At 42.3% G+C, this 13,020-nt stretch overlaps 2 protein-coding genes across 2 annotated transcripts; both read left to right on the top strand.

The window, feature by feature from the left end:
- The first annotated feature begins 78 nt into the window (after positions 1-78).
- Positions 79-4,253, top strand: LOC133014513 (RNA-binding protein 24-like). Its single transcript, XM_061081775.1, has 4 exons — positions 79-249; positions 471-594; positions 1,199-1,253; positions 3,890-4,253. Exons 1-4 carry the CDS (start codon positions 82-84, stop codon positions 4,251-4,253), a joined length of 711 nt encoding a protein of 236 aa, XP_060937758.1. The 5' UTR covers positions 79-81.
- A 3,941-nt stretch (positions 4,254-8,194) lies between these two features.
- On the top strand, positions 8,195-12,235 carry grinab (glutamate receptor, ionotropic, N-methyl D-aspartate-associated protein 1b (glutamate binding)). The gene is made up of 7 exons (XM_061080544.1): positions 8,195-8,321; positions 9,124-9,609; positions 9,706-9,809; positions 10,200-10,400; positions 10,705-10,833; positions 10,936-11,079; positions 11,402-12,235. The coding sequence occupies exons 2-7, from the start codon at positions 9,162-9,164 to the stop codon at positions 11,552-11,554; spliced, it is 1,179 nt and encodes a 392-aa protein (XP_060936527.1). The 5' UTR covers positions 8,195-8,321; positions 9,124-9,161; the 3' UTR covers positions 11,555-12,235.
- The last annotated feature ends 785 nt before the right edge of the window (positions 12,236-13,020 follow it).

The raw sequence follows: 13,020 nt of genomic DNA, 5'->3' as shown, positions 1-13,020 counted from the left end.
ACTGCTGCTCCTCTCGCCTCCTTCTCTCTTCCCCTTCATCTCACCTGCAAAAGCTCCAGGAACTCACTCCTCTCTCGCACGATGCACTCCGCTCAGAAAGACACCACCTACACCAAGATCTTCGTGGGGGGGCTCCCGTACCACACCACGGACTCCAGCCTCAGGAAGTACTTCGAGGTGTTCGGGGACATCGAGGAGGCGGTGGTCATCACTGACCGGCAGACCGGCAAGTCCAGGGGCTATGGATTCGTAAGTGAACGAGCTGGAGTTTTGTTTTAAAAGTTGCTTGATCGACAGTCTGCAGCCAGCGACTGAAGTGTGAGTCTGCTCTGTGAGGGTTAAGTGTTGTTGTCAGTGTGGCAGACTCTACATGACAGCACATGTTCTCTGTTTCATCCCTGTGGCCAAACTTGTGCAGTAAGAAGCCCACCAACCATGTTGAAACCCCCCCCATGTTGTTTTCCCTGTAGGTGACCATGGCAGACCGGACCTCCGCTGACCGAGCCTGCAAGGACCCCAACCCCATCATAGACGGGAGGAAAGCCAATGTGAACCTGGCCTACCTGGGAGCCAAGCCCCGGGTCATACAGCCAGGTGAGGGTCTCTCTCACACACACACACACACACACACACACACACACACACACACACACACTGATATCACTGCTCAGATGAAACTAGAACCACTGCCAAGGCCCAACAGTCCCCTTACATTCACTGGAGCTCCAACAAATTTCACACATGCATAGGAATCAGTCCCTTAAAAATGTTTAAACAAGATCCATGAATTATTTCTGTGGAAAACAGAGAAAAAACGATGAAAAGGTGAAAGGAAGATTCCTGGACTCTGACCTGAATTGAATGGATTCTTCCCTCCACCAAGTCTCTTGATAATCGGTTTAGCAGTTTTTGTGTAATCTTGGTTACAATCAAACCAACAAACAAACAGACACAGGTGGAAACATAAATAAAAGTAGACACAAGTACAACTTAGAGTAAGAAGATCATCTTGATATTCGGAGAATACAAGCTTCTTTGGTGACGGACATCTTTGGTGACGTTTTTTGTTTTCTTGGAGAGGACGTGTAGTTTTATAAAAAGGAAAAGTCTCCTTCTCTTGAAAGTCCTCTCCACTGCATTAAAATAAATTTGACGATTTTAAATTTTAAAACAAAACAAATGTGTGTTTTTGTTCCAGGCTTTGCATTTGGTATGCCCCAGATCCACCCGGCGTTCATCCAAAGACCGTATGGGTGAGTTCACCTGCAGAACATCCACCTCTCTCACAACATCTTCTGTGCAAAATGCTAGAAAACCTTTGTCATGTCTTTCATGACCTTGTATATATATAAATGTATGTTTGTTACTGTTGTAAACATTTATTCATCACTGCCTCCACCTTCTTAATGCTGAATGAGGACATGTGAGTGTTGACGTGTGCTCCTCTGCTTGGTGTTGACTGTGAAGGAACCTTTTTGTTTTGTCCTCAGCCCACTCACAGGACTTGACTTCATGTTGTCCATCTCTCTCTGATCTGACAGGCTCGCTAACGGTTAAAATAGCTGATGAGGGGCACAGGATGGTTTGAGGAATAGCTGAGTCTGCATTGGGCAGAGCGCTAAAGTGTTACCTGTAAACATGCAGAAACGAACCGAAATGGTGACTAGATGCATGGAAGTTCTTCTGCTGTTGTTGTTTTTCAGTTTTCCATAGAACATAGACTGGTGTGTGCCTTGTGTTCAGTATGATGTGGTGTTCAGCTTAACTGTGTGCTCATTCCTACTTGCAGTGGGGTGCAGGAGTTTTTTGTTTTTTTGTGCGGACTTTGTGAGTTTTGATAGGGAGTCGTGTAACTCTGCGATGTGGTGTTGATTCTTTTTTCCCTTTTTTTGAAAGATTTGATTTGTGCTTTAGCCTGTTTTTTTTTGTTTCCTCCTCCCCATTTTGTTTATTTTAGTTAACATCATTTGATTGTGTTTTGTTGTCACAAAGGGGCTGACGATCACTCGGTGTGTTTGTAATTTCCTCCAAAAAAAAAACTTGATCCCTTTCAACAAAACCAACACTGGCCTGCATGTGGGAGTTGTTTTTCTGTTTTCTTACCCATGATGCTGTGTTTTTGTTTTCTTTTATTAACCCACTGCTCTCACTTGTAGCTTAAATTTACAGGGACATGAAACACACACATTCATTTTTCTTATCACTCCAGCGAAGCAAATAGAATGTTAAATGTCCCACTTTAAAGCCAGATCACACTTTGTATTAAGCAATTTTAAATGTTAAACATATGTAAAGTATTATTTAGCTTTACAAAAAAAAGTCCATACAGACAAGTTGTCTGCTGTGTCTCAGCCGGCCTCTCAGGCAGCAGCTGTCGGCCACAGCGATCTCCACGGCCTCTCAGATTCAGATGGAAAACAGGAGTCACTCGGCAGCGCTGTTAATAATGTATGGCACCGACGGGGCCGCTCGGCCGTGCACAACAGGTGGAGCGTGCCATGTGCCCGTGGAGCCTTTTGGTTATGTGCTGGGGATTACCCATGTGTCCTGGTGATTTACAAAGCATCTTTATTTAGCTGTGAACTCGCCCCTGCTCTTTCAATAGACCCCGGTCAGCTGCTCATGTGCCCTTGTTGAAACTCTGATATTTAAACAAGGACAAATATCCGAGAACACCTAACGGCACGTTTCCCCCCCATAGTGACAAATTCCTAAGTATGTATGTGATTGTATTGATGAACAAAAAATGTTTCCTACTATCAGTATGCAGCTTCAGTACAAAGACCTTTACCTTTTATTAACAGCCGTGGATCATACGTCCCACTTCTTGAACAGCCTCCAATCTGACATTAAACACGATCGGGGGAGTCATTGAGACAGGAGAGCGCTGCGGGCGGCCATTACAGTGACCAGTTCCCTGCCATGTGTTTGTGAAGGAAGAGATCAGCTTGTCCTTTGGACATGACAAGGGGAGCAGAAAATAGCATGCTACCAGCCTCCCTTGTCAGTCAAGCTGGTGTGTCTGTTTGTGTGGGGGTGTATGTCAGTAAGAGGGGGAGGGGGGGCGCTCGTGTGAGGACAGATATAACAGTTTCACACCTGCTCCTCAGTATATTTTACTGAGGGGGGAATTTAACAAGTTTAAAGTGGGACCAAATTTACCCAGATACCCAGGCTTGTACTTTTCCATTTATACCCTGCTCTATATTCAGAATATTACTCTTCCAATGGAAATCTCATACTCTTAGAACACTATTTTCTCATTTTAAAACATTTAAATTCATTTCTTTTTAAATCAGCCACAACAACAAGGCTTCTGCACAAACTAATAACCAACCACCCACTTGTTGGGATACTGTTTGGCTGTTTGGTTAACTCAGCAGCTACACCCACAGCATTGCTCTAAATAATTTATTTAGACACGGATATCATATCAGTTTGTGTTAAAGGATCTATTAACATGTGTGGGCATGCCTGTATGTGTGGTGTTGGTGTGGCAGTGCGTGGACAGAATACTGTTCACTTCTTATCTTGATATGTTGTGGTGTTGTGCGATGAGCTCGCATTTTGTCACATCCAGTTTTCAGTGAACCACTGGGTGCAGACCTGGGCTGTGCCTTCTCTTTAATGCCTCACTGAGTTTCAGAGTCCGGTGCTTTATTCAAATTAAAAGCTGCGCTTGAGTTTCTGTTGTGGTTTTGCTGCTTCCTTAACTTTTCATTTCTAGCCAGGGTTTTTCAGTTGTTAATGAATGGATTTGCTGTGTTCTGAGGACTGGATTGACGTATTTGTGGCGCCTGCTTTTCAGTTTTCCAGAATTTAGTTTCAGCGTTGGACAGATGAGCGGCTGTGTTTCTGCTCTGACCCTGTGTGTCTTTGTGTCCCTCAGGATCCCTGCTCACTACGTGTATCCTCAGGCCTTTGTCCAGCCCAGTATGATGATCCCTCATGTCCAATCCTCGGCTGCTTCAGCGACAGCTGCTGCTGCCGCCACTTCCCCGTACCTTGACTATACCGGAGCGACATACGCTCAGTACTCTGCGGCTGCTGCCACCGCTGCCGCCGCTGCAGCTGCCTATGAGCAGTATCCGTATGCGGCCTCACCAGCACCAACAAGCTACATGACCTCAGCAGGGTACGGATACGCGATGCAACAGCCGCTCGCCGCCGCTGCCACCCCAGGAGCTGCTGCTGCGGCTGCGGCCTTCAGCCAGTACCAACCCCAGCAGCTGCAGACAGACCGCATGCAGTAAAACATGAAAACTACCTGACAGGAGGAAAGCAGGGGTGGTCCACTCCATATAAGGAGGTCAAAGGTCACAGAGGGAAAACAGTAGAAGCTGAATGATGGTTGTCAGTCCCAGGTTTTATCTTATCAATCCTTCTACCAAAGAGCCTGAAGAAAATCACCAAAAACGTGGAGACAGATGAGAAATTACTGTATAATTTATTCAGGCAGCAACAGTATTTTGCCACTATTGAATATAGATATGAATATTTAATATTTATTCAGTAGCTAAATAATGTTTAATGTTAATTGAAGCACACTCTCTGTACCTCATGTCAACCACTTGTGTATATTTATATATTTAAGTGGAATTTGCATAAAATTCACAATAACATTTATGTCTTATAATCAGGTTTCCTCCCCAGTTAAAACAAACACACACTCACACATTAGAAAAAATATGTGTTACATCATCATGCAGTTTTCAGTATTTCATAGTTTTGGACCAGTATTTCTGTTTGGTAAAGCTATGCAGACATTGATAGAGCTATTTTCTTAGGATTTTCTCTTTTGTAATAATTGTTTGGAGTGAGATAGATTAGACATCCTCGACTAGTTCCTTCTGAAATGTGTTTTCTTGATAGTACATATGACAAAATGCTGCAGTAAAAAGCACTCACTTTTCTTCCCTTCAAATTGCACCTCAACTAAACTCAGCAGAAGGGAAGAAACATTGTTGAATGTGAATCTTTCATCTTGAAAATGGAAAAAAAAAACGATTTCATCACGTGCCTTTTAAATTATGCTATTTATGTATTTATTATGGAGCCTTTCAGTAAAAATAAACCCTTTATTATTTGTGTATTAGTATAAAGCCTCCTGTAGAACATGTCCCACACGTGCTGCTGCATTTCTCATGATCAAGCGCACATGTGAAGAAGAATGTTTGAACTTGGCTTCACTTTGTGCTATACTGTGTATAAAGAACAAAATATGTGTGGAAACGTAGCAATAACTCCAAAGATTTTTTCCTGATTCCTGTCGATTTAATGTTGTCTAAAATATATCCTTAATTCTTTAATGTCGCTTTTTATACTTGACCAGTTTGATAAAGGACAGTGTGACGGCTGTCGACTTTTTAAATGTCTTGTTCTTCATTTACATTTGATGTCTTTTGACATTAAATGTCTTCTCACACAAGGGCTTCACCTGTTGCACCTTGTAATTTGTAATGCATGACTCAAAACGAATGCAAACATTTAATTTGTGAAATAAAAGGTAATCTACCTTCAACTGTGTTTTTATTGGACGTTCTATGATGGTAACAATGTGGAAATGAATACAGAACAGTAGCAGATGGTAAATGTATACAAAGCATGTATACTAGTTTTCATATAGAGTTAACATCCTCTAATGTTCTGTTATGAGCTATCTGTGTATACTGAGGCAGCAGATGAGTCGTATTTAGTCCCACGACAATTTGAACTGTACCTATGTGACTGTCACATAAGCTGATTTTTATTGACTATTGTCAGCAAAAATAACGTGATTCCTGTATTTCAAAACAAAGATAGACACTCTACTGGCAAGGAGTTGAGTCCTTTATCTCAGGACACACAAATCTTCGGACCAACTAATAATGGATTACACAACATTAAAAAAACAATGCAGATGTTTGTGGTACATGAATCCAGCCTCCCACTATTAAGTATGAGAGGTCCCTCGATACACCACCATCGGAAACCCTTAGATATTGATAACTTTACACGTAAATGCTAAAATTACATTTGTCGAGCAGAAACATAAACTGTACATGGAAATGGACGAAATGACGGCTCTCAAAAGTGAAGCCAAAGCATCTCAATAGCCCCCTGCTGGCTGGCTGCAGTATAAGTCATAAACCCTATCTCAGCCCTCTGCTGGTTGAGAGACCCTAAGATCCGATTCCACGTCTCATTCACCTGTTGCAATCGCTCACCACAGTTGGTACGGCTCATGTTACTGTACAGCTGTGAGGAAACCTGTGTAATGTGACCTGCAGAACAACAGAGGAGAAGAAAGACAGACAGCTGCAGGGTCTGTAGGTCCAGTCTAACAGATGCTGTTTGGTGACTGTCGCCCAGAGCTGTGGCCAAGGACGCTGGAGGTGGGGGTGCTGAGGAGGCTGCAGCACCCCATACTGTGAAGGAGCATAACTACAGGGACGGAAAAGTTTATTTTGAAAGTTGTATTATTAATTCTTTGTTGTCAGTTTGCTTTAATGTCACAGTGTCAGTGATGTTAAAATCCTTTGATGTCTTGGATACAATGATGAAATATTTACACGATCTGAAGAGATAAAAGAATGTTTTTGACCAGATCTATGAGTCTAGTGTAGTGATAGTGATAGCACCTCCTACTGCCAAGAGGAGGTAAGCCTCGTTTTAAAACTAAATTCGATATAGATATAACTTGACTGGGTGGACCGTAATGCGTGATTAGTGAGCGTGGTCCAGCGGTGCATGACAGACGCAGGAAGTGAATTGTTTATCCTTGCCACAGTGCGCAAAACACATGCAATGCAGAGACGTGCGCTTGGTCATTTAATTTTCTCAAAGTTTGACCAGACAGTGTAATTTCTGTTTTGCATATTTGACTGATAGATAGAGAGATAGATTACTTTATTCATCCCCGAAGATAAATTAAGTCATCATAGCAGCCGGTATATTTGAATACAATAAAATACAATACAAAAGAATAAAATGTAGAATGTAGCGTAGATAGTTTGGTGCAACGACTGATGAAGAATAAACCTGGATTTCGTATGTGAACTGTCCACAGCTGATTTTTCTTTGCAAAATACGAATCAAAGACAAAGACAATATAAAAAACAATATTATATCAGGTAAATTTGATTTAAATAAACATACATATGCATAAACATAAAAATCACAAGTGAGACGCTTCAAAAGTAAAATTCCATTAAAAAATGATAGATAGAAGAGAAAATGTGTAATTAATCTTTTGTCCTAGGACCGAATAAATTATAATAGGCTACTACAAATATTCATATAATATCATTGCTTTTCCAGTTTTTATCAGTTTTAAAGAATCTAAATTCTTCCAAAAATATTTCGTGGGGTGGTTCTTAAAAAAACATTTGTGTAGAGAAAGTACTATTAAGATATTTTAGAAAAATTATTTCTTCTACAAGCTAGCAAAAACAAATCATTGTTTAACACCCAACTGTGAAAATCCCCCAAAACAAGCTAGAGACATTCAGACATTGTTCTGCCGTTTCTCCAGCTGAATGTGGTTCAATGCTTTGACACACAGTCACTTTGTGTTTGATTTCTGTTGTAATGTAAAATGTTACAACTGCTGATCATTCAAATGAATCCTAAAACTACGACGATAGCGTTGATGCACTTGATTTAAAACGAAGCCATTGAATTAACTCACTATTCTTCCTGGTCAGTCTGTTAGTGTTGGTGAATGTGAATTTCTGTCTCACATTTACGCAAATAGCTTTAAGATACGCGTTCAGCAAGTAAGAGTGCTGCGTTCAAGTGCTGCCGGAGTCGCTGTACTTATGGGTTTCCAACCATTCCAAAAGATGAGTCCATGTCAATATCCCCGTCATAAACATGATGTGGGACCTTGAAATTAATTAAAGCTCCAATATCTATAAATTAAGGCTGAAAAACATATAATTTCCTCTTAATCAAACACTAATGCCTCAAACAGTCAAACGTCCGTATCTCACTGTGGTCTAAGAAAACACAAGTCGAAATAGAGCTGTTTTTGTTGTTAAGTAAATATATTAAATCTTACACGACCAAACTACTCCCACAAAACCGTAAATAGTTGTCATGTGTGGTGAATTCTCTCGGGTCGTTCCCGTCTGTCCGGTGCGACCTGAACGCGACGTGACATTCCGCAGCCTTGGGGGCGGTGACCGTGGGGGGGAGAGAGGGGGGCCGTCTATTTCCTGGCAGTCGGTGTGAACCGTCAGGTGAAAGCATAACACACATGTGCATCAAAGGGTGAGAGGAAAACACAGCGGATATTAGCCAGAGAGCCACCCGGGATCGAACCTGTGACCGTCAGGACCGTGAGTAGCACTCACAGAATCCAGCTGTGCTCACGTTGTTGGGGTTTTTTTGTCGCGTTTTCTCTGAGCTAACGTTGTTGTTAGCATCTTGTGTTGTGACGTTAAAATGAGCCTGGTTTCCTTTTCTTTGTCTGGTTATTCGTCGCTGCTGTTCATTTAGCTCAGGAGACCCAGGTGAATGTGGGTTATTTTGGGCTAAACGTCCGTTTCTTTGGCTAAAAGTGGAATTTGTGGCCTAAATCCAGTCGCTGGTTCTCCTCAGGGAAATGAGTGCAGCTCATCGTTTGACTTCTAAACGGCCATTAGCATGAAGCTGTCCTCGTTTAGCACGAAGCTAAAGATGGGGTCAGGGGAAGCATCCTTCATCACACAGTGGAGGTGGAGGGGTGGTGAGGGATGAGAGCAGGCTCAGATAAAGGGAGGAAGAAATCAACATGAAAACCCTCTGCACTTCCTCCCTGGTGGAATCAAACAGGCCCTTTCCACCGAGGACATGGCGTCACAGGATGATTTAAAATCAATTTGAATACAGTAATTGAATTGATTAGGGAAAAAAACGGATCTTTCCGGCTGTGACGAGGCAAATTGTCTGCATTGAAAACAATCGTGATAAGTGGAGTCGGTGGGTTTCAAACCTTCATTCCAGCTCCAGCTTGGTGACTGGACATTATAAACACATGCATCAGGAAGCCAGTCACTGTTGATTCCTTGGGATTGGGCTGTGTCCTTATGTGACCCCCCATGAGCTTCTAACACCTTATTTCCCTCTGACAACCTCTCATGCATCTTGTATGTTTTTCAGAGCTATACCAATCGTCCTGATCCTGATCCAAGCCAGAGATGTCGTCCGACAAGATCGAATACACCCCCCTGCAAATGGATCCCTGTCCACCCTATACCCCGGGGCCGCCTGCTCACCCTGCTGCGTTTGACATGAACATGGCCGGACCTATCGTGTTCGGGGGCCCTGCTCCTGGCGGCCTGCCTTTCCCTCCACCGACTGCCTTTGGACCAGGCATGGTTGGGGGTTTTGGGGCGGCCCAAAACCCCCAAGGCGGCATGGGATATGGCTTCAATGATTCCTTTTCGCCATACGCTCCACCAGGCCAAGGCAATCCTTCATCTTTGCCGTATCCTCCACCAGGCCAGGGCAATCCTTCATCTTTGCCGTATCCTCCACCAGGCCAGGGCAATCCTTCATCTTTGCCGTATCCTCCACCAGGCGAGGGCAAACCATCATCTTTGCCATATTCTCCACCAGACCAGGGCTTCATTGCAAACTTTGACAGTTAGTATTTCTAACATTGTTTTTGTTTTTTAACTCAGAATTAGGTTCGCAGAATTATTTGAATCAAATTGGTGTTTCTGCTTGGTGCCTTTTCAGATGATGATTTCCCCAACCAGGACGAGCCGCCCCCCTTCCACGAGAATAATGACTTTGATTTTGGATTAGACAACAAAACCATAAGACGAGCTTTCATTCGAAAGGTAAGGACACCGAGTGTATTACATATATACAGTGACAGAGAATGTTACTTTATATCCGGCCAATGCTGCAAAATCCTTCAATTTAATATTTAACTAAAAAGAAATTGAGATGGGTTTTTTTTGCATCCAGACATTGAATTAAATCGAAAATGCATCACAATCACAAGATCCTCTAACTTTGTTTAATTCCCAGAATTTGCATAAAGATCATATTTCACAAGTCGCCATACTTTCCACTGTATTTCGTTGCAATATTTTGACGTATCCTCCTGACAAACATCAGACCTTCATGGCGGAGTTGATATTAATCACTGATGCAACTTGAGATACACTTTGATTGTAGGGAATGCCATGTGTGTCTGCTGCCTATTAATTCCCTCTTCCCTCTAGGTTTTCTTGGTGTTAACTGCTCAGCTGATGGTGACGTTTGCCTTTGTGGCAGTCTTCACCTTTGTGGATGAAGTCAAGATGTTCGTCCTGGTGAACACCTGGACCTACATGGTGTCCTACGCCGTGTTCTTTGTGTCTGTTTGTGTGATCAGCTGCTGTGGAAGCGTTCGCCGGAGACACCCTTGGAACCTGGTTGCATTGGTACGCCTGCTCAGACTTTCTTTATCAGAGAACAGGAAACGAAGAGGGGAGGAGTTAGAGCTCAGGAAATGCAGCAATGTCTTGTCCTGGAGGGAGAAGGGGGGGGAGGGAGCATCCCAATTTAATTTCTATAAAACTTTTTTAATGTTTTAATCATTGAATTGATTCAGGAACTGACAGCCTCCTTGCTAAAAAAAAAAAACCTTGATAAATACAGCCTCACAAATCTCTGTTGTAACCTGGAAATGATCAGTAATTCATTTCTTGAGTTTGTACCTCATCAGACGTGTGTCTTGTCTTTCAGTCCATCCTGACCCTCAGCATGTCCTACATGGTGGGAATGATCGCCAGCTTCCACGAGACCGAGTCCGTAATCATGGCAGTGGGCATCACAGCAGTTGTGTGCTTCACAGTGGTCCTCTTCTCTCTGCAGGTGTGTATCTGGCCGTCCCTGCCTCGTGTGTGTATGTTATGTACATCGATCCCACTCTGACGTGGAAGTAACCTCAATGTCCCTCTTGGCTTCCTCCTGCAGACCAAGTACGACTTCACTTCCTGTCACGGCGTGCTCTTCGTCTGTTTAATCGTCCTGATCTTCTTCGGCATCCTCTGCATCTTCATCCGCAACAGGATTCTGCACATTGTGTATGCTGGACTGGGAGCTTTGCTTTTCACCTGTGTAAGTGCCAACGGTTTTCTCTGGTATTTTCTGTTAATGGTAATAATGAGATAAGAGAGCATTGTCCTTGTTAATCATGTTTCTGACGTCCAAGCAGTATAATACGTGGACATTTGCTGGGTTTTTGTAACTGTATTATAATAATTAACAATAAGATTGGGTTTCTGGAAAGACATTTTTGCTGTTTTCAAATTTTAAAGGGGTAAAGTTCCCCTTCAAATGGTGACCACAGGACTTGCATAAGAGTAGATATTGACTTTTCTATATCTTTTGTTTGGGACGATGTGAAAATGACCCACTGTGAATTTCTTTTCCGTTGCAGTTCTTGGCCGTTGACACACAGCTGCTGCTTGGCAACAAGGAACTGGCCCTGAGTCCGGAGGAGTACATCTTCGCTGCTCTGACGCTGTACACAGACATCATCAACATCTTCCTCTACATTCTGGCTATCGTTGGACGAGCAAGAGGGGGCTGAGTGGGAGGGGCTCGATAGCTTTGAGTTCATATATAAAAGTGAATTCCCATTATCATTTTATTTTTGGCTTGTAGTGTGCATTGATCACAGTGGGATTTTTCTTTGCTTCACCTTGTGCATATGTTTTTCTTTTATGATAATATAGATTTTATATATGTTGTAATTTTGGGGTTTTATGAGGTATATGTCCTGTGGTACAAAACTTCATCTTGGTTTGGTAAATCATTTCTTCTGCTGTATGAAAATTGACAAAATGGTCACAACTCAAAGTCAAAGTCCTGTTACTTGCTTATTCCAGAGCTTTCGCCTCTATCACACAGTCTTCATCCGCAGGCGATGGCTCTTTCTCCATGCAACCTTAGTACCAGTTATGATATCATCCATTCCAGCTTTACGAAAAAATCTACTAAATGGTGTCCAGATTGTCCGGGGTCAAGAGGAAATGTTCATACTTAACCTATAAACCAAAACCTATGAAAACTGCTGATGTTGTAGTGTACTGGATGAAGCAGAAGCTACTGAGCTTGATTCTTTCTCTGCTGCAAACTAAAAAAACCTCCATCCACTAACGGCCGTGTGATGTGATGTGGCTGAAATGCTAAATGCACTTTGAGTTGGGACTACTATTTCCAATGTAAAGGTAAAAACTTTTCATGATTAAATATGAAGATGCTTTTCAAACCCTGACCACTGTCGTTTGTATTGAGTGAAAGAATCTTGTCAGAATCACATCCTAGCAGAGACTTCAGTTTTGATTTGAAAAAATGATTCAGTCGGTGTGGAGGTGAGTGAGCTTGTGGCTGCTGCTCTTAGACTGGGATCTTCAAAATGGATCTGGAGCAAACGGTCGCTGTCAGAAAGCAATCAACTGGGACATGAGAACGAGCAGCTGAAGTGTAATTAAGGAAAACGTTTGACCTCAGAGCTATGATGCAGAGCCTCAACAGATAATCTGGAGGCATCAGATAGTGTTGTTGTTCTTCTTTGCCACTAGATGGCAGCTGGAACAAGAACAAGAATGAATTTAAAATACTATTGTGAGTTAAATAAACCGTGGGATAGCTGGTTGCCTTCATTTTAGTAAAGTAAAATTTGCATTTCTTTGGTCATGAGATCCCCTTCCTTTTGACTTGAGACATTTAGTAATATAGCATGTACATGTATAGACCAACTCATAAACATCTTCTTGGATTCAACTGCAGCATTTCCAAATATCAGTAGACAGGGAAGGATCCTGACCCAGACTCTTTCCCGAACACAATTCCAGAGATTTCGATTTTGAAAAATAAATCCCTTGACTTGATACTAGAAATAAGATGGTAAACGTCAGGATTTTATCAAATTAAGGAACAATTTGAATATGAATAGCCCTGGGCTACATTTATCATTATCCGTAAACCTTCCAATCATACAGTTACAGGAATATACAACATTTTAAATGTTTTTTTTTTCAAATTTGGTGCATT

This window comes from Limanda limanda, chromosome 11 (assembly GCF_963576545.1).
Source record: "Limanda limanda chromosome 11, fLimLim1.1, whole genome shotgun sequence".
NCBI classification, from domain to species: domain Eukaryota; kingdom Metazoa; phylum Chordata; class Actinopteri; order Pleuronectiformes; family Pleuronectidae; genus Limanda; species Limanda limanda.
The sequence above is the reverse complement of the archived record's forward strand: the minus strand, read 5'-3'. Positions and strand labels throughout refer to the sequence as shown.

What these genes read in the sequence shown, in the direction of transcription:
- grinab (XM_061080544.1), top strand. Translation starts at nt 9,162, where the DNA reads ATGTCGTCCGACAAGATCGAATACACCCCCCTGCAAATGGATCCCTGT. An exon ending in CTTGGAACCTGGTTGCATTG is followed by an intron (nt 10,401 to 10,704) that starts GTACGCCTGCTC and finishes CTTGTCTTTCAG; the next exon opens with TCCATCCTGACCCTCAGCAT. An exon ending in TGGTCCTCTTCTCTCTGCAG is followed by an intron (nt 10,834 to 10,935) that starts GTGTGTATCTGG and finishes TTCCTCCTGCAG; the next exon opens with ACCAAGTACGACTTCACTTC.
- LOC133014513 (XM_061081775.1), top strand. Translation starts at nt 82, where the DNA reads ATGCACTCCGCTCAGAAAGACACCACCTACACCAAGATCTTCGTGGGG. An exon ending in AGTCCAGGGGCTATGGATTC is followed by an intron (nt 250 to 470) that starts GTAAGTGAACGA and finishes TTTTCCCTGTAG; the next exon opens with GTGACCATGGCAGACCGGAC. An exon ending in GCCCCGGGTCATACAGCCAG is followed by an intron (nt 595 to 1,198) that starts GTGAGGGTCTCT and finishes TTTTTGTTCCAG; the next exon opens with GCTTTGCATTTGGTATGCCC.